The sequence below is a fragment of the Sinocyclocheilus rhinocerous genome, unplaced genomic scaffold, assembly GCF_001515625.1.
Source record: "Sinocyclocheilus rhinocerous isolate Xijiao unplaced genomic scaffold, SAMN03320098_v1.1 scaffold662, whole genome shotgun sequence".
Lineage (NCBI taxonomy): Eukaryota > Metazoa > Chordata > Actinopteri > Cypriniformes > Cyprinidae > Sinocyclocheilus > Sinocyclocheilus rhinocerous.
Window position 1 is genome coordinate 1,374,216 of NW_015639782.1, and position 17,896 is coordinate 1,392,111.

A 17,896-nucleotide genomic window follows, 5' to 3' on the forward strand; every position below is an offset into this window, starting at 1 on the left:
GAATGCGAAGACGGCAGAAGGAGGAGAGAAGAAAAAAATAACCATTATCCAAAGACATGTTCTATCTTGTCAGAAACTCTGTTTTCTCCAGCCAAATCCCCTGCTGCCTTGCTCAGAAAATATTCAGGCTTTGTAATAGAGATGTGAATGGCAGATAGGGAAGAAGTTACGGATTTATCCAAGACTGAGTGAGAGAAAAATTCTGACATTTATGAGAGAGAAAAGTCATGCATCCTCGGCTTACCACCCAGGAACACAGGTTTCAACACCAGGCTCTCTGTACCTACAAGCCAGAGCTGGACTGAACCTGTTAATACTATCTTATGTTGCCCTCTACTGACCAGTAGGCTGAATCAGCGCAAATCTTTGGAGAAAATAGTTACCTCAGCTTTCCAATGTAAAACCAACTCATATTTTTGTCAGTACTGGGTTGAACTAGGCTTTTATGTCACATGTTTCAACATGTAAACTATTATAAAAAAGCTAAGGAAATTTAACCCAATGAATATGTTTGGCAAGACATTGACATGAGTTATCACAATATGTTGTTTATGGATTACAATTCAAAAAGTCACTGTAGTCTTAATGACATTAATTATAAAAAAAAAAAAATCAACATGAATTGTAACCATTAAATCACAGAAACCATTTTAACATTTTGGCTGACTTATTAAAAATGCAGAATTTTTTGTCATACTGAAAATAGTTATATATGCTTGCAAAAAATATATTTTAAAAGGTATACTGCAATCATAAACACCACAAGATGGCAGTGGAGTACTTAAAATTGCAGTAAGTGTTTGAGGGAGAAAAAAAAAGCACAAATTTTTCAATAATAATGACACTTTTTTACGTTATCATAATTTTTATTTTATGATAGCGAACTGCCTATTATAATACCCCTTATAAAGCTTTGTGTATTCGGACTGATGGAAATTTTAAAAGTTAATCGGGCCAAAGGGTTCAAGTTAGGGTGACCATATTTAAGTTTTCCAAAAAGAGGACAGTGGTGGGCGGGGTTCGTGGGTTGGGGCAGGAGGCGGGGTTTCGCCTAACAGTATACGTAGCAAGGTATTTTTGTTTGTTTGCTTGTTTTGTTTTTAGAATAAATTTTAAAAAAACAAGTAGATAGAATAGAAAAAGAATAGGGAATTCTAGTGTTAGAGGCTCATTTTTAAATAAAAATAAAACAAGTCAATAGAACCGAAAAAGAATAGATAATGCATGTGTTAGAAGGTCTTTATTTATAATAAATAAAAAGAAAATAAGTAGAAAGAATAGAGAATGCTAGTGTTAAAGGCTATTTTCTTTTTACGTAAAACAAGTAGTTAGAATAGAAATAGAATAGAGAGTGCTAGAGTTAGAGGGTCAAATGAAGATGAAAAAGATGTATTTTCAGCCGTTTCTTGAAAATGATTAAGGACTCATTCCACCAGGAGGGAACAGCTAATGAAAAAAGTCCATGAAAGTTTTATCACAGATTGAATGCAAAATGTTTCAATACAGCCATTTCAGTCAAATGTCTTTTATGCAATATTTCAAACCTTTAACCCACTTGGGAAAATCAACCCATGGCAACAGTTTAAAAGTAGCCCAATTCTGCTTTAAAAAAACGCGGACTTGGCAACCCTGCATCCAAAAAGAGCTGCAGGAGTCCGATTTGACTGATCTCAGCCAGGTCAAGAATATGGAGAGATTACTGACAAGACCATGCTGGAGAATTTTCTGCTTAACAGATCCTGAGCTCACTGACAAATATCTTATCTTGCATGATGTGCTCCTTTTACACAGAGTGCGTGTGATCGCGAAATCGAAAGTGAAAGTAAACTGCTCAAATGCTCATTCAAAAATATTTAAATACACCGCATCCTGAGAGCGGCTCCCTGATGCGCCAAAATTACACACAATATTAGAATGTTTAAAGGAGTGGACACGAAAATCTCGGGAGCGAAACCTGTTGCGGGAGCAGGCGGAAATTGCCGGAAATTCAGCGGGAGCGGATAAAGAAAACAGCGGAATCCCGGACATTTTGGGCGATTAAGAAATCCCGGCCGGACGTTCGGATTTCTTGTTACGGTTAGCAAACTACGCTCAGGCATGGTGTTGGAAGGTCTGTAGTGATGTAACGTGTACATGTGTATCAAATTCATATATCATTATACTATTTGTCAGTTCATGTCATTTGAAGCTAATATGGGAACTTTTACCTTTCTAAATAATGTGGTGATCCTCCATGGTGGCTCGCTCCAGTGAATGTTTACCTACAGTACAATTCACGCCGTCCACACTCTTGTGCGCATTCTCCCAATATTATAGCACCACAATGGAAAAAGAAGCCATAATAAGCAGCTTCGGCACTAAAATGAAAAGACGTTCACCTTTAAAAAAAAAAAAACACATCTCTATGCCTTGGTTTTTCCCTCATTTCACTGTCCTGTCTTTTGCTTATTCTAACGCAATCACCGGTTCTGTGGGGAACGCTTCCCTAACATTTCCTGCCCCGGATCGGAAAGCTCATTGTCACGGTGCGTGCGGGGAGATGAAGCGAGGACTCAAGTGCAGGAGAAATGGTTATTTATTTTGATAATAAAAATGAAACAAAAACAAACTCAAACCACCCCGAAGGGGAAAAACAGACAGGCAGGCCTAAAGCTGCACACATGCAGACACGAAACACACACAATGAGAAATGACGGATCAGCACAGGATGACAGACACAAGGAGAATAAATGGGAACCAAACGAGGAGGCTAACGAGGGAGACACAGGTGGATCAACTTAAACTATAACGAGGTAACAAGATGGGAGGGGCAAGACAATAGACAGGAGAGAGCACATGGCGACAGACAAACACAACACAAGCCATGTGCTCCCAGAACACAGTCATCTGGTGGCCCTCCTGGGCACACCCGCTGCAGACTGCGACACTCATACTTTGTACTTTAGTTACTAATACTTGATAAATCTATATTTTATGCAATTTATACATCTCTTAAGCTAGTCTAGACTGATTTAAAAAGAAACCACAGCTTTTCTTTTAAAATGAACACAAGAACTGATAAAACAGTGATAGTGATTTTATTCCACTACTAAAATTACAGGTACCAATGAAGACAAGCATGGGTCAGAACAATAAATAGTCAAGTTAAAAGTACACATCATTGAAAACATGACAAAAGTAATACTAACTGGAGGCAAACATAAGTGACAACCCTACACTCTAAAAAATGCTGGGTTAAATATAACCCAGCGCTGGGCGCCACACCATATACCAGCATTAGGTTCCTCTGAGAGGTCATTTCTCCATCGGAGCAGTGCATAAGTAAAAGGAATCACACCATGGTAAGAGTTCAGCTCCATGGTCTCCATATGGACTGGGTTGGAAGAGAAAAGGGTTCTGGTCTAAGAGCCAGTACAGGTGACTGCGGTGGGGTAAAATCTCTAGCCATGTTGGGCAGAATGGGCTGAGGCACAATAAAAGGCCTATAGAGTGAAAATTGTGTTATGAGAGGAGACACTGAATCAGGAGGAGCAGGTAGAGGACAAGACCTGGAAAGATATGGAGGCGAGTTTCTGGGAGAGGAGGATAAGCTTGTAAAAGTGGGAGATAATGGCAGGGAACTACATTCTGATGATAATGAACTGGGTGGAGAAGTCGATCGACGCAAAAGTTTAGAGCCATACAAAGATGATTCAGGGTGTAAGAGAAGTTCCTGGTGGTAGTTTTGGTCTGATGGTGATAGTGGGAAGCCTGTCTGGGCCACTGGTTCAGTTCCTGCTTTGGAAGCACCGGTTAGATTGACCCTCAGTTTCAGAAGAACCTCTTTCTGCTCAAATGATTTAAACCTCCCGTAGAAGTCTGGTACATAGTCACTGGTGGGGCCCGCAGAAGCAGATACAACAGACTGGTTCTGAGTGGCCTTGGAATCCATTTGATTAGATGTCACTGCAGAAAGAGAGAAAAACATTAAATAAATTAGGCATATTGCTACCATAAACAACAGTTATTAAATTCAGATGGGTGAAGTAAAAAGTAAAATCAGTAAAAACCAACCCTCAGTTTTTCTTGTGGTCTTTTTGATGTATTGAACCGCAAGGTCTAAAATCTCTGCTTTTTCCAGTTTAGGATTTTGTAAACGCTGTGGTAGGAGAGAGGAAAGTCGAGAGGCATTTTAGGGGTTTGTCAGGGAAGGTGCTTTATGTGAAGCAATGCATCATAAATCGAGGGAAGGTAGGCTACTCACCGTGTCTGCAGTGTTCTTGAAAAGCAGATCTCTTAATGCATCTGGGTTATGGTTGATTCGATCCCTTCTCTTCTTCTCTATCACAGGCTTGAACTTCTTTAAACAAAATTAAAATATGAAAATTGTTAGTAGCCTAATTTTATTTCCAAAGCCATTAAACAACGTTCAAAATTTAACCACTGCGTGGAATCAAATGAACATGTGCAGGTCAAATTAAATACAAAGTATTTGAGAAATTATTTTTTTTGGAGTTGGTTTTAAAGAACTTACTCTTTTGATGCCTTCTGTCTTCGTCATGTTGAGAGATGAACAGTTTGCTCTTCAGGCTAATTCGTAGATGTGGGGAAACTGCTGAAATCGAGCCAAACGGGAATTTTAAGCCTCTGGTGTGGCATTTGATTGGCTGAGAGGTGGCAGTGACGTAGGCACCGTGAACTTTCCACCCATCATTCTACGGCCTTAACTAAACAATCAGTAAACAGACGTGTTGACATCTAAGAACAAGCAAAACTACACTGACTATTTTTAAATATAGTATTTAAAACAGCCATTAATAAACGTTTACTTAAAACGCTTTATTTTTAAGCATATTTAGAAACATTTGATGGCGCAATTGGTTCTGGACAAAAAAAAAGTTTGCCATTTGATTGTGCGCTGCAATAGGCCTATGCAAATATCAGCAAATGGTTTTGAATAAGCAGCTGAGGACAATGCTTGAGGTGAACTCCTAAAACACATTTGGGCAAATGGCATCTGTCCTGACATTTTGGTGATTAAAGTAGCATAACAACAATTTTGTCAGTAGGCCTACACTGAAATTGAATTGTGATGCCAAAGTGATAACCTGCATTGGTAAAAACATTTTAAATTAAATTACTGATAAAGAACACTGAGCTGAAGCTCTGAATTACATGAATGGCATATTTATTGTGATAAATTATATGGATGGAAACAAATATGTTATATCATAATTATAAAAAAAATTATGTAGGCATATAAATGTGTAATGTGGAGGCCATGGAACATTTCTATAAGAAAATTCTCACTTTAAAAATAGAGAAAATACGACGCATTTTTGGAGTCGCGCGCCAAGTGAGATCAGCTCGTGGCCGTCAGTGAGAAGTACACGCGCATCCTGCTTTATGGTGAAATGGGGGATGTGAAGAGGTGTGATGCTCAGGCTTTTAGAGCAAATCTGTTAAGTGTGCTGTATGGGAGTGTTTTGATAGAAGTGTGAGCGATTAGGTCAACCAGTTTTTTCCCCACGCTTGTAATCTTTTGGAATCGTCAAGTGTATCATCAGGAATTAAGCAAAGCAAAACAATTCGAGTGACATTTGAAACTTTCTGAAACTGATGTAACGGCCTATTGGAAGAGAGTACAATGTGTTTTTTAATACGTTTTTTAAAAAAAATTATTACGGTTTTTTTTTTCGTTGGCAATTGGCACGTCCATTTTCTTTGATAAGAAAGTCACTTCCAAATTAAATTAGCTGTAGGCTATTCGTATAGCACTCATTCATTAGGCAGTAGAATTATTTGCGAACACAAGAGAAGACCCCACACACATCAAAAGACCAACAACAAAAAAAACTTTCAATTGAGGCTACACTCCAGTGCCTCAACCAAGTCAAAAACACGTCTTCCTTTGTTATACAGACGCTTCAGTGTATAGACTGTGATCCGACCTGACAGTCTACCTTAATGAAAAAGCAGCCTATAGTGTAAACCAGTTGAAATAAGTAAAAATACCTTAATTTTTATAGTGAGATTGAATTTACAAGGACCTGGCAAGGCAATAGGCTATAGCTACCATCTATGAAAGCACCTAGAAGAAAACATTCAGTTATCGGCACATGAGGAATCCTTCATTGTATTCGCACATACAATACTGTGCAAGAAAGTCACTTCCAAATTAAATTAGCTGAAGGCTATTCGTATAGCACTCATTCATTAGGCAGTAGAATTATTTGCGAACACAAGAGAAGACCCCACACACATCAAAAGACCAACAAAAAAAAAACTTTCAATTGAGGCTACACTCCAGTGCCTCAACCAAGTCAAAAACACGTCTTCCTTTGTTATACAGACGCTTCAGTGTATCGACTGTGATCCGACCTGACAGTCTACCTTAATGAAAAAGCAGCCTATAGTGTAAACCAGTTGAAATAAGTAAAAATACCTTAATTTTTATAGTGAGATTGAATTTACAAGGACCTGGCAAGGCAATAGGCTATAGCTACCATCTATGAAAGCACCTAGAAGAAAACATTCAGTTATCGGCACATGAGGAATCCTTCATTGTATTCGCACATACAATACTGTGCAATGTTATAACTGTCCAAATGGCTAAACTATGTACTTTTTATTGTCTATCGATAATCATAGCGATTTGAAATTACAGCAAGTAGGCCTAATAGGCCTAATCGCCTTTCAGGGGTTCTTTTAAATATAACGCATTTGAATAGTTCAAACCTTCTTTGATAATCTTTGACAATACCTTAACTGAATAGCCATCGTTTAAACAACCCAGTGGGGGACTAAATGGGTCATTATTGGCTCTTACTTCACAATTGACATTATTTACAGCCTTTGTCGCTTTCATCCAGCATGTATGTGAATATTAATGATGGGGTAGCTCAGAGACGCATGTGATTGGTCCGTCTTCTTTTATCATTCATAATGAGAAGAGTAGGCGTGTACTGACTGTACCATAAATGACCTGAACTCCAAAACGATGCTTTTAATCTCACTTTTAATTTCGTGAATCGCCAAAATGAGCAAACAAGCTGCTGACATACCGGAACAAAAAGACTCGAAACGGGTAAAAACGAAACTTTATTTGTTTTACAATGTATTTTCAGACCTCTGAAATATAATTATAATTCACATAAGTCCTATTAGACTATTCTGACAAAATTTGATATGAAGACTTGTTAAGTATCATGTTAAGGCTTTTAAGAATGATATTTTACCATAATATTTAAACTACACTATTTATAATGTTACAGGTCTCAAAACCTCTCATGGAAAAAAGAAGGAGAGATCGCATTAATCAAAGCCTAGAAACTCTAAGAATGCTGTTACTTGAGAACACCCACAATGAGGTAAGTTATTTTATTAGATTTTTTAAAAGACTAATATAGCCTGTATATAAAATGTCTTTATCTGACCACATTTCTTCTTTTTTTTAATAGAAACTCAAGAACCCTAAAGTGGAAAAGGCTGAAATCCTGGAAAGTGTTGTGCACTTCCTAAGAGCTGAACAAGGACTGGGGACTGACCCTTTTCAAATCACTAGAGGAAAAAGAGCAGGCACAGAGGAGTATGATGAGGACCTGAGGTCACCTTGCAAACGTCAGAACTACCGTGATGGAATGAGAACATGTCTCATACGAGTCAGCAATTTTATTGCTAGCAAGAGCCATGAGTTTGGACAGGGAGTGGAAAAAGCATGTGAAAACCTTAACAAATCACAGCCAATGCAAGTCCAGCTACTATCCACACCATCCCACAGAGAAACTCAGGTGCATCTCTATGAGGACTCAGCACAACAGCATCTCACTCATGTCCAACTGAGCAATTCCTGCACACCATCTGACTGTGCGAAGCTTGCACAAAGAACTGTTCTGTCTGCTCCCACCATGACTTCAAGTCCTAAGCAACCTGTAATGCTCTGTGACGCTGTCTGGAGACCTTGGTAGAAGATCATGTCCGGAGTATCTGCAAAGCTCTCCAAAGACTGAAAAGGCCAGCTTGGTCTACAGTGATTCATGATTCAGCTGTGTGGGAGCAGCACTGGGACAATAGACTGTGAATTGTGTAAATATGTTGATTTTGTACAGTAGATGCCAAAGATTTATTTTGTTATAAAAAGGCATTGAGAAACCTGTAGTGTTTGGTGATCTTACAGCCAAACAAACAAGATACACATTTGTGCTGAGATGTATGCATTTCTTAGTTAGAACTTTGATACTTTTATATCAACAGAACTTTCTTTCGAGACTTTCACAAAATCCATTTTTGATGGAGAAATCATATACTAAATGGGGTGAACATTTCAAGGTTTTTTTTTTTTTTTTTTTTTTTTAATTTGGGGGTCTGCAACAGCAATTCTTTGAAATTTAAATATTTTGTAACTTTATAAATGTCCTTAGTGTCACTTTAATCGATTTTTAATGCGTCCTTGCTCACTAAAAGTATTAATTTCTTTCTTACACCAAACTTTTGAATGGTAATGTACTTATTGAGTGTCAAGAAACTGTTTAGAGCAAAAGTTCATGTCATTTTTATTTTTTTCTGTGTGGTAATTGCCATATATTTGTGTTTTTCTAAAACATTGACATTTTATGTTAATTTCATTCAAGAGATTCTGTTTTTTGTTGAAACAAATAACAAGGCCTTTTATTTGCTGTTATTTTTCTTGTCAGCAGAATGTGAAAGGTTGTTCATAAAGTATTTTCTTATACTTTGAACAAAGAATTAAACCTCTCTGAGGATATATTCTTTTATCTTTGGCTCTTTCTAATATTTACATGTCCATTAATTCATTTCCTGAGAGATATTCAGCATCGAACGGCATTGTTCTTCAGACACGGTGTGAATGTTTAGCGTTCCAACGTGATAACGGTTGATAACTCGATAAAAGGCCTGGCATTTGCAGATTTTCATTGGGCAATCATTTGGTCATCTCAGTGATGTTGCACTTAATGTATGGAAGATATAAAGTATTGAGGTGCAGATTGCTTAACCGCTGAAGGTGGTCATTACGGGCCTTTGTCAGAACAATTGTTGAATGGTTTGATTTATCAGAACATGATGTTGGAATTTGATAGTACTTTGCCTATTTCTAAATGTTCTGTAGCAATGTAAATACTCGATCCAATACGGTAGCCTATATGATGACAAAAAGTTCAAGTCACAGACCGCTAATATTAGCACCAATTGGCAAAGATATTTAAGGAAATCAAGTTTTGAGTTTGGAAAAGTCATTTCAAGTACTTTTTTTTTTTACTTAAAACAGATCAAATTTATTATTTTAATTATTATTTTATTAACAGCCATCCATTCTCTCTCTCGCATCTGATTTTATAGCATATTGCTTGATTTGGTTACAAAGGGCACCGTTCTTGTCTGTATGGATGTAACAGCTATCTCAAGCCCACCATAAGTGAGAATCCAGCATGAAATGCACCCATTTAAACAATCTTTCAATTTAATTTTTATTGTATTTCACTTAGGCTATTGTACCGTAATGCATTTAAAGGCGCCTCTTTGGCATAACTATTTTCTGGATAAATGAATAAAACCAAAAGTTTGGTCTCAATTATCCTATCAACATATCATCAGTTTATCCAAATTAATCTAAGAGCACAAATGTTTAGGAAAATTCGACTGCGCGCAACAAACAATTTGTGATTTAAATAATGAGGTCGTTTTTCGTTTATATTAGGCTACTTTGACATAATAGCTATAAAGTCTACTACTTCGACGACTGCGCTATCTATCTACATGTGACAGTCAAACGAACGTTTACAATCTAAATAAGTATATTATGTATGTACAATCTACAATATAAAGTATCTAAAGTATTTACAGAACAAAAGTTATCATAAAACAATATGAGCTGGAAAGTAGATTTACCACTAGATAGAATGGCTTAGTTGTACTTAACGCTCATACTCTCCCCTAAATCAACCTTTGCAGCTTTGTTTCGCTTTGTCGCTCTGGATAAGCTCTTAGATAAACGAGTTTGAGCTGAAATTAGATTAGACCTTTGAAAGATGCCATGCACCGGCTGATGCCTGAACCGGTTATTACAGACAGATAAGTCTCCCAAATGCCATTCAGCACAAAAGGTGTAAATAGATTATCTAGACCGGATGTGTGCTTTTGTCTGTTCTGATCAACAAAGAGCAATGCATGCAACCAAGTATATCAAATGAACAATTATGAAATGTAGATGTGAAATAAAGTAGTCCTTTAAACTGTTCTTTGACTATTGGATGTTGTGCTACCATTAGTTCTAATTGGGTTTAGCAAATTATTTTTTAAATCCAAACAAATTAATTTAGACCTCAGAAGTAGGCTACACTTTAGCATGCCTTAGTCTTTTCCTTGTCTTTCCTCATCCATTTTACTAAGCTAACAAGCCTTGTGCACCGTCTTTATTTATTCATTTATTTATTTGACCGTGTAAAATGTAGTTGTTTAACCATAAAACTATTTCTTCGACACTATTTAGGCCTATTTTGTGCATCTTCTTGTCACTTATTAATTTCATCACGCCTAAAGTTAAGAACTTTTACTTTTTACTTTTCAGTTACAAATATTTTAATTAAATATCAACGCTTTTCAGTGTAATTTATATATACTGACATCCCGCTAAGTGGTTTTGAGAATGGATGGATGGATGGATATCTTAACATTTGAAAATGAATAGTACAGTTTTTACATACACTGTAAAATCCAATAGTTTACCTTACTTAGATTTATAGTTAGTTATCTTTACTTAGTTGTTATACTTACTAGGTTTTCATTCCCTTTGGTTGGGCACTTTGAACTTGGTTTACGTTATTATAATTTGCTTCCTGTTAATGCAGTAATGCATTATGAAGTTAGAGTTATTTGATTTCAAAGGAAGAAAAGTAATAAATAGGTTGCTTTTAGAAAGTGACCTATCTTCTAATTAAAGCATTAGTGTATTTATTGTGTGTGTTTATTAACGAACTTTATCAAATTAATTTTTTCTTAAATATCTTGAGATGATTTTAATTGGGTTTATATAATCCTTCAATAGTGTGTGGTAATGCTAAAGTCACACACAGACTTAAACATTCAGCACGTGAATCACAACAATGGTAACAATTCAATTTCATTTATTTTCATTAATTGTAACAATAACCATTTTATTTTCTCTTTTGTCAAAACAACCCAATAGCTGGGTTTGTCCCTTTTTAACCCAGCGCTGGGTTATATTTAACCCAGCATTTTTTAGAGTGTAGTTTTACACCTCTGGATGTGTCAAATTCTTGTTTTCTCAGGAGGTGTGTATAGCGGACACGAGTCTTGGAGCATCTATTATCAAAACTTGGACTTGGACAAAACTTCAACTTACATCCTAAATATTTTCCACTAAATTTTACTCGCTTGTGTTGGGATGATTTACAGACATCTCTTACAGTGTGCACTCTAAAAAATGCTGGGGTGTTTCAACCCAATGTTGGGTCAAATATGGACTAACTCAGCTGTTGGGTTAAATTTTTTAATTAAAGTTTTGACCCAAACGTTGGGTTAGTCCATATTTGACCCAAAGTTGGGTTGAAACAACCCAGCATTTTTTAGAGTGTGTCTGTAAATCTGGTCAATCTTCTTTTCAAACAAACAAGTTGTGTGTGGTTGATTTTTTTCTCTCCAGCGCTATACCACAGCCAATTCAACGTTGACTTATTTATTGCAGCTGTTGCCAAATTACGCACGAGCGTTAGGTGCTGACTTTCTCTCTCACCTAACTCATGGGAACAACGTTTATCAACGACATCTCACTTTACTTGTACAACATGTGGTCCTTCTGGCCATTTGGCAAAAAACTGTTAAATTAAACCGACGCGTGTCCTGACCTGGTTATGAAAACAAACGCACAGTGAAGAAGGCACGCGCAGTGTTTAGGCGCACGCGTTTTGCCATAATAAACGTGAAATCACTGTCACACTCTACTTCAAACAACAGGTCAAGTGGAAAGCAGTGTATAATTGTTTTCAATAACCTATCATCATTACCACCACACATACATTACATTAAATATTTCTGTTACATTTACATTTTGGAGGCTTGTGGCATCTCAGAGTCTGGAATAATAAAGCTTCTATTAGGACTACATCCCACTTTACCGTGCATAATTCACCCTACTTAGTCCAGAAAGGTCTACCTACTTCAAAAAGGCGAATAATACCTCAAAGTCTGTCTGTTTAATTAGCTTTGCATATTATTGCTTCAATAAATAGCTAATCCCTTTAGAAGCTTTTCGCCACAGTTTACGATTTGGACTTAATGCGGGTGTGTTGGGCAACCTGCTTTTAAAGCGTATACAGCTCCCTTACAAGTAGCGCCGTTATTCTAATGCCTTTTATTCGTGTGCGTTAATCCCCGGCGGGTGGGAAATGAAGGGGGACAGGTCCCCCTCCGCGGGATATTAATTGGAGGTAAGCATCCACAATGCGGACGTCTGTGCTTCAGCGCTTCTCCATTGCGCGTCTGATGGCCTGTTGCGCAGGGGCGGATACACACCCTGTTGACCGAACGCTTCAATGACATTACCCTGAGCAACATCTGGCCGCATGCACCACTCGCCTGCCCCTTTAATTAGAAAAACGAGTCGCCTCACTGGGCAACTCTGATTTCTATTGAATGCTTAATCAAAAGTTAAGTAAATGATGTCCCACTTTAAAAACTTCAGTGTACTGCATACTTGTGGCAGACAGTTTGAAGCTCACATACAGTGTTGTTCACAATTTGTAACAGAAAAATTGACACTTTTCAAACCGTCATGAGGTATTTTCACAGTTATTATCATTGTAAAAACAGCTTTTTGTAAAATGTATTCTTATATTTAAAATTTTGAATGAAAAAATGAAAGCTACATTTATAACACTATACTTTGTTAAATTATGATGGCATTCACTTACAGAAAACTAGTTAACACTGCTCCATGGGTGCTTCTAATACAATCTCTGAGAGTGTTGCAAACTTGACATCAATCACTTAAATTTTTTTTTTCCCCTTTTGAAACTTTTTTTTTTTTTTAAAGAAAAATGCTATCAGATTTTTTTCTTTTGATATTAGAGCAAATAGGAAATTATATGTTTTGTCATTTATATTCACCTCTACAGAAATTTACCCAACTATGACGACTTCCGCTATTGAGAATCCCAAGACACATGAAAAGGGTCCGTTGATATGAAAATTAAAACTTTTAACATATTAACTGCAAGCACAAAAAGAGGAGGCTGAACATAATTTAATCTAAACAAAATTTATTGATAACCTAATAGCATAAAACAAAAAACCAACAGAATTCCATTAACAGACATGTGAACAAGCAAGTGTTATTAGCAGGCATATTCAGTCTCTGAGTTTTGATATGAAAATTAAAACTTTTAACATATGAACTGCAAGCACAAAAAGAGGCTGAACATAATTTAATCTAAACAAAATTTATTGATAACCTAATAGCATAATAGCATAAAACAAAAAACCAACAGAATTCCATTAACAGACATGTGAACAAGCAAGTGTTATTAGCAGGCATATTCAGTCTCTGAGTTTTGCTGGATAAGACTAGTGTCCAGAATTATAATCCATTTAGACCTTCCCAACAGCCTGACCCTGAGCGCGCTGGTACTCCTGCTGCAGGCTGGACAGAACTTCCCGATGCTGCTCAGATTTCCTCTCCATCTCCTTCAGTAAAGATTCATAGCGCTGACTGAGATTAAGAGGAGATCAGTTAATGGTTTGCCTATAAATACAACAAAATCAAATGCAACGTCCAAATTCTTACAAATTCAATGCAGTATGAGCCATTATTCATACATACATTTCACCATTGATGTATTCTAATCTCTTGCTCACTGTTGCTTTGGCTTCATCTAGATCTTGTTTGACCAAAACTGGTCCAATTAGTTTGTAAACTGTATTTTGGCTATCCAACAATGCAAGCTCCTACAGAGGGATGACATACATGGCTTGATAAAACATGATCAACATAAATAAATAAATGTGTATATATTGTAGCATGATATAATTCAAAATGCAAATGTGGAAGATACATTGTAATTGTGTTCTTACCTCCTTAACGATATTATTTTCAGTCAACTGTGCCTCCAGTTTCTGTCTTGATGACATACTTTTACTGACATCTGTGAAAAATAAAACGAGTTAACAGCTTCTACGTTCACAAAACAAAATGTATGTGCATATAAATACAACGGCAAACCAAACATATTTAAAATGCACATTACTTGAATCTAACACGTTTCAACAAGAATAAGATAAAAACACTTTTTTAGTGACTGTACTGAGAAAGCAGATCACTATGACAGATCTGGACTAAAATCAATCAAACCTGGGAGCCTGATTTGGGACCACGGACACTCTGTACATTGTTAATGAAGTCAAATATAAAATACTATTAAAATGCATGTCAATATGCACATGCAGGGTGCTGGAAGAATTGCTAGCATGGATAACGTTAGCTGGCTAGCTAGCATTGTGATGATATACCTTTTTGCATTTGTTGATATTTCTCCAACTCAGACTGTAATTTCTTATGAATCGCTTCAGCCATCACACCAGCTATTCTAATTTCTGATCCCTTTATATATCGCCTAACTGATAACAAACAGAGGTAACGTTATCTTATAACAAAAGCAGCACACGGATCATGCACACAGTCTGGGGCGCACGGGAAATGACGCAACGCTCATCTTCTTCTTTGGAATTTTTTTGGCGTATTCCGCACCATAAGCACATACAGCCACCCAATGCTCATGTGAGGGTCTTGACATTCGATAAAAGAGTCTCTTCGCCATCTTGTGTTAAATTTTTTCATTGGTTTTCATCGACGCCTCTTTAAATAAACCCCGTGAAATGGGCAATAATCAAAAATTATAGTATTTTCACTCATTTGCTTTCCTATATATTTATATTTAAATATTGCGTAGTGTTCAATATAAATAATTTTCATACACAGTATGTATAGGCGCAGTCCTCCTCCAGTCTTATGGGGGGCAGTCTATCTGGTTTCACCAAACCATCTGAAGTGACAGTAAAAGCAATATGGCAGCGCACGTGGTTCAAATACTAACGTGAAGGTCTTTTTTTCGGGTGTACGTGAACACAAATTATCTCACTAGCAGGTAATGTCAATTATATCTTTGCTTATATCATAATAAAATGTATCTTCCGTTTTAAACATGTACCTGAAGTTGCTTATTAACCATCTTTAGATTAAAATACTGTCATGTGCTATATGCATGTAATAATGAATTATACTTTTTAAGCTCTGTTATTATTATCACTATTATTATGTCTACATTTTCGTCAAAAAGTGTTTTATTCCATTCTTTAGTAAACAGTGGGAAACTACAAAATACAGCATTACTTGAATTCTACAGGTTTATGATGGCAGTCAGTCGCTTATTTAAAATGGGGCTCTTTGTTTTCCACTATTTACTAATGTGGCCAATGATATCTTTACATGTATTTATTCCTGCATGTACTAAATATGTAAGTTAAATGTGTATTACGAGATGCCACATGCTTCCTTGTATAGAGCTTTGACAGACAGCATCCTCGAATTTAAACATCTCTGGTCATGTGACTATGTACACCAGCCATGTAAAAACCAAGTCAATTTTCATTTATAGTCGAAAACTCTGTGTAATAAATAATAAAACACCCATTTGGATTAACTAGATTATTGTCATTAAATTAACTGGATCCTGTCTGTTAACCAATCACACCAGAGCTGTGTTACATGTTGCTTAACTCAGTACCGTTATATTGCTGTATATTATTATTAATATTATTATCCAGGCACAACTGCAGGTTGGATGTGTTTTTGATATGTTAGAGATTATGTCAGTTTATCGTAGTACTGTAATGTTACTCAGAAGTACATAAATCTTAAAAGTCAGATTCTTATGAAGATATCATATTATGAGGTTAATCAGAGTGACAGATTGTTTTGTGCAGGAGTGAAAGTATAATGGTTAAGGACCTGTGCTGTAGGTTCAGTCCATAAATGACATAATATCACAGAGGAACTGAACATCTTCTTTCTGGTGTCATTATAAGACCACAGATTAGATGCTAATTTTGGCTGTAGAATATGTTGCCTGAAGTTCATTTAGGACAGTGATCATTTCAAGTCTGGTCTTTGTTTGTGTGGCACAGTTCGGAGCTGGTTGTTGTAAAAGACTGCTATTTGACACAATAGCAAACCTGCAAGCCTGTTTTGTGAGAGAGCCAGAGAAACTGCTCAGTGCTGTTGCTCATTTCACATGCAAAGAAATGCATTTTGTGAAGGACTCGGAGCAGCAAAAAACATATTGCTTTATTCTGAGAGAGGATAAAATTTGGTAATGAAACTATTTAATGCAAACCAATGTTATAAAGTTGACCTTGCGGTGAAATACATAATAAAACATTTTCAGACTGCAGAAAAATTAAGATATTAGACAGTTAAAATACACTCTTTGAATTTATCAATATAATTTGTTCCATAATATCTCACATTTTGACATTTGCTGAATGAATCTAGTGCTCATAAGTGTTTTAATGCCATTATATTTGACAGCAGTGATTCTTCAATGTCATTTGAGTATTCCCACCTTTTTCTGGTTTGCTGTTGTAAATTAGGAAGTAGTTTAGCTCTTTGCTGAGGTTATCACAAATTGCACTCTGCGGTCTTGTCAAAATCAATATGCACCTGGAGGGCATCAGAGGAATTGAGCTGAATTCTGAAACAGCAGCCTGCTTGCTGAATTGCGATGCATGTTGCACCATTGTTTGTTATAGATTAGAGGAGGACAGAATCTCAGTTCTGTATCTATGCTGGTTCATTTAGTTGCATTTAGTGAGCAAATGTTTTCATTTCATGTTTTCATTGTACACCACAGTGAACGCAGGAAGGCCAATTTTCCTATATCTTCCCATTTTGTGCAAACACAAGCTGGTCGAAGGAATTAAATCATTTTACCAGTCATTTCTGCTATGCATAAATGTTTTATGCACTTTCCTCCTCATTTATTTTCCAGCTCTTGTCTACTTTGCGAAAACCACAATTGCTTGCTCAGCAGTATTTTAAATGGGCTATTCTTGCCTCAACAAACATGTTTTCCTATGTCTGCAAGTTCAATTTGTCTCAAACCAAAAACAGATATATCAAGAGAGTGAGAATCCAAATGAACTGGCTGGCTTTCAAAAGTCGGGCTGTAAATCTATATATGTAAATGTGAAGCTGCAGAGGGAATGGTTTTGAGGTTCTTAAATCACTTCATAGAGTCCTGTCTCTCTTTGTCATCTTAAATCAGGAATGATGTAGCCCTGCTAATGCCATTGACTCCCTTGAGTGTTTCATTTTCCTGAAACCTGGTTTTATCCCTTTGAACCGAAGTTTAAACAGAACAGCTTTAGGTCTCTGAGGTCTCTTGTACTATTGCTTTCTTTGAATTTGCATTAAGATATTAATTCACTTTACTGAGTTTTTTTTTTTTTTTGCTCAACAAAATAAATTAATAAACCTGAGCCACGTTCATTTATTGCTAATGGTATATTGCCATATTTCCCCAGTGCAATTTAAAATCCCAGAGCTTGGCATTTCCTTTTTATCATTGTTACAGCCAAGATACTTCAGTTTGAAACATTGCAACAATTCATTTTCAGGCACCAATTGTTTGTACACCTGCTTCATTATTCTCTGTTCAAACAATGTAGAAAAAATAATCAAATAGCACTTTGGCTAAAGATTCATTTGTAGCAAACAAACAGATATGGATGTACCATGCAGTGATGGTTTCAGTGTTTCCAGAACTTTGAGCCTAAAATCTGAAATTGTAAACCAAATCAAAGCTAATCAAAGCATTATTTTCACAGG

The 17,896-nt window shown here is 36.4% G+C and overlaps 4 protein-coding genes across 5 annotated transcripts in view; 2 read left to right on the top strand and 2 right to left on the bottom strand.

The window, feature by feature from the left end:
* Positions 1-3,258: 3,258 nt before the first annotated feature.
* Positions 3,259-4,627, bottom strand: LOC107752075 (transcription factor HES-7-like). Its single transcript, XM_016567929.1, has 4 exons — positions 4,514-4,627; positions 4,244-4,339; positions 4,054-4,138; positions 3,259-3,945 (listed from the first exon to the last, which is right to left on the bottom strand). The coding sequence occupies exons 1-4, from the start codon at positions 4,538-4,540 to the stop codon at positions 3,350-3,352; spliced, it is 804 nt and encodes a 267-aa protein (XP_016423415.1). The 5' UTR covers positions 4,541-4,627; the 3' UTR covers positions 3,259-3,349.
* A 2,391-nt stretch (positions 4,628-7,018) lies between these two features.
* On the top strand, positions 7,019-7,946 carry LOC107752076 (transcription factor HES-7-like). The gene is made up of 3 exons (XM_016567930.1): positions 7,019-7,066; positions 7,254-7,349; positions 7,440-7,946. Exons 1-3 carry the CDS (start codon positions 7,019-7,021, stop codon positions 7,944-7,946), a joined length of 651 nt encoding a protein of 216 aa, XP_016423416.1.
* Positions 7,947-13,494: 5,548 nt separating this feature from the next.
* Positions 13,495-14,770, bottom strand: LOC107752077 (prefoldin subunit 6-like). The gene is made up of 4 exons (XM_016567931.1): positions 14,521-14,770; positions 14,086-14,156; positions 13,835-13,959; positions 13,495-13,723 (listed from the first exon to the last, which is right to left on the bottom strand). The coding sequence occupies exons 1-4, from the start codon at positions 14,582-14,584 to the stop codon at positions 13,603-13,605; spliced, it is 381 nt and encodes a 126-aa protein (XP_016423417.1). The 5' UTR covers positions 14,585-14,770; the 3' UTR covers positions 13,495-13,602.
* Positions 14,771-15,039: 269 nt separating this feature from the next.
* LOC107751941 (39S ribosomal protein L11, mitochondrial-like) overlaps positions 15,040-17,896 on the top strand; it is a 33,621-nt gene continuing 30,764 nt past the window's right edge. For both annotated transcript variants that reach the window (XM_016567729.1, XM_016567727.1), the window contains exon 1: positions 15,040-15,155. The gene's annotated coding sequence lies outside the window, so the exon portion shown is untranslated. The remainder of the gene's footprint in view (positions 15,156-17,896) is intronic.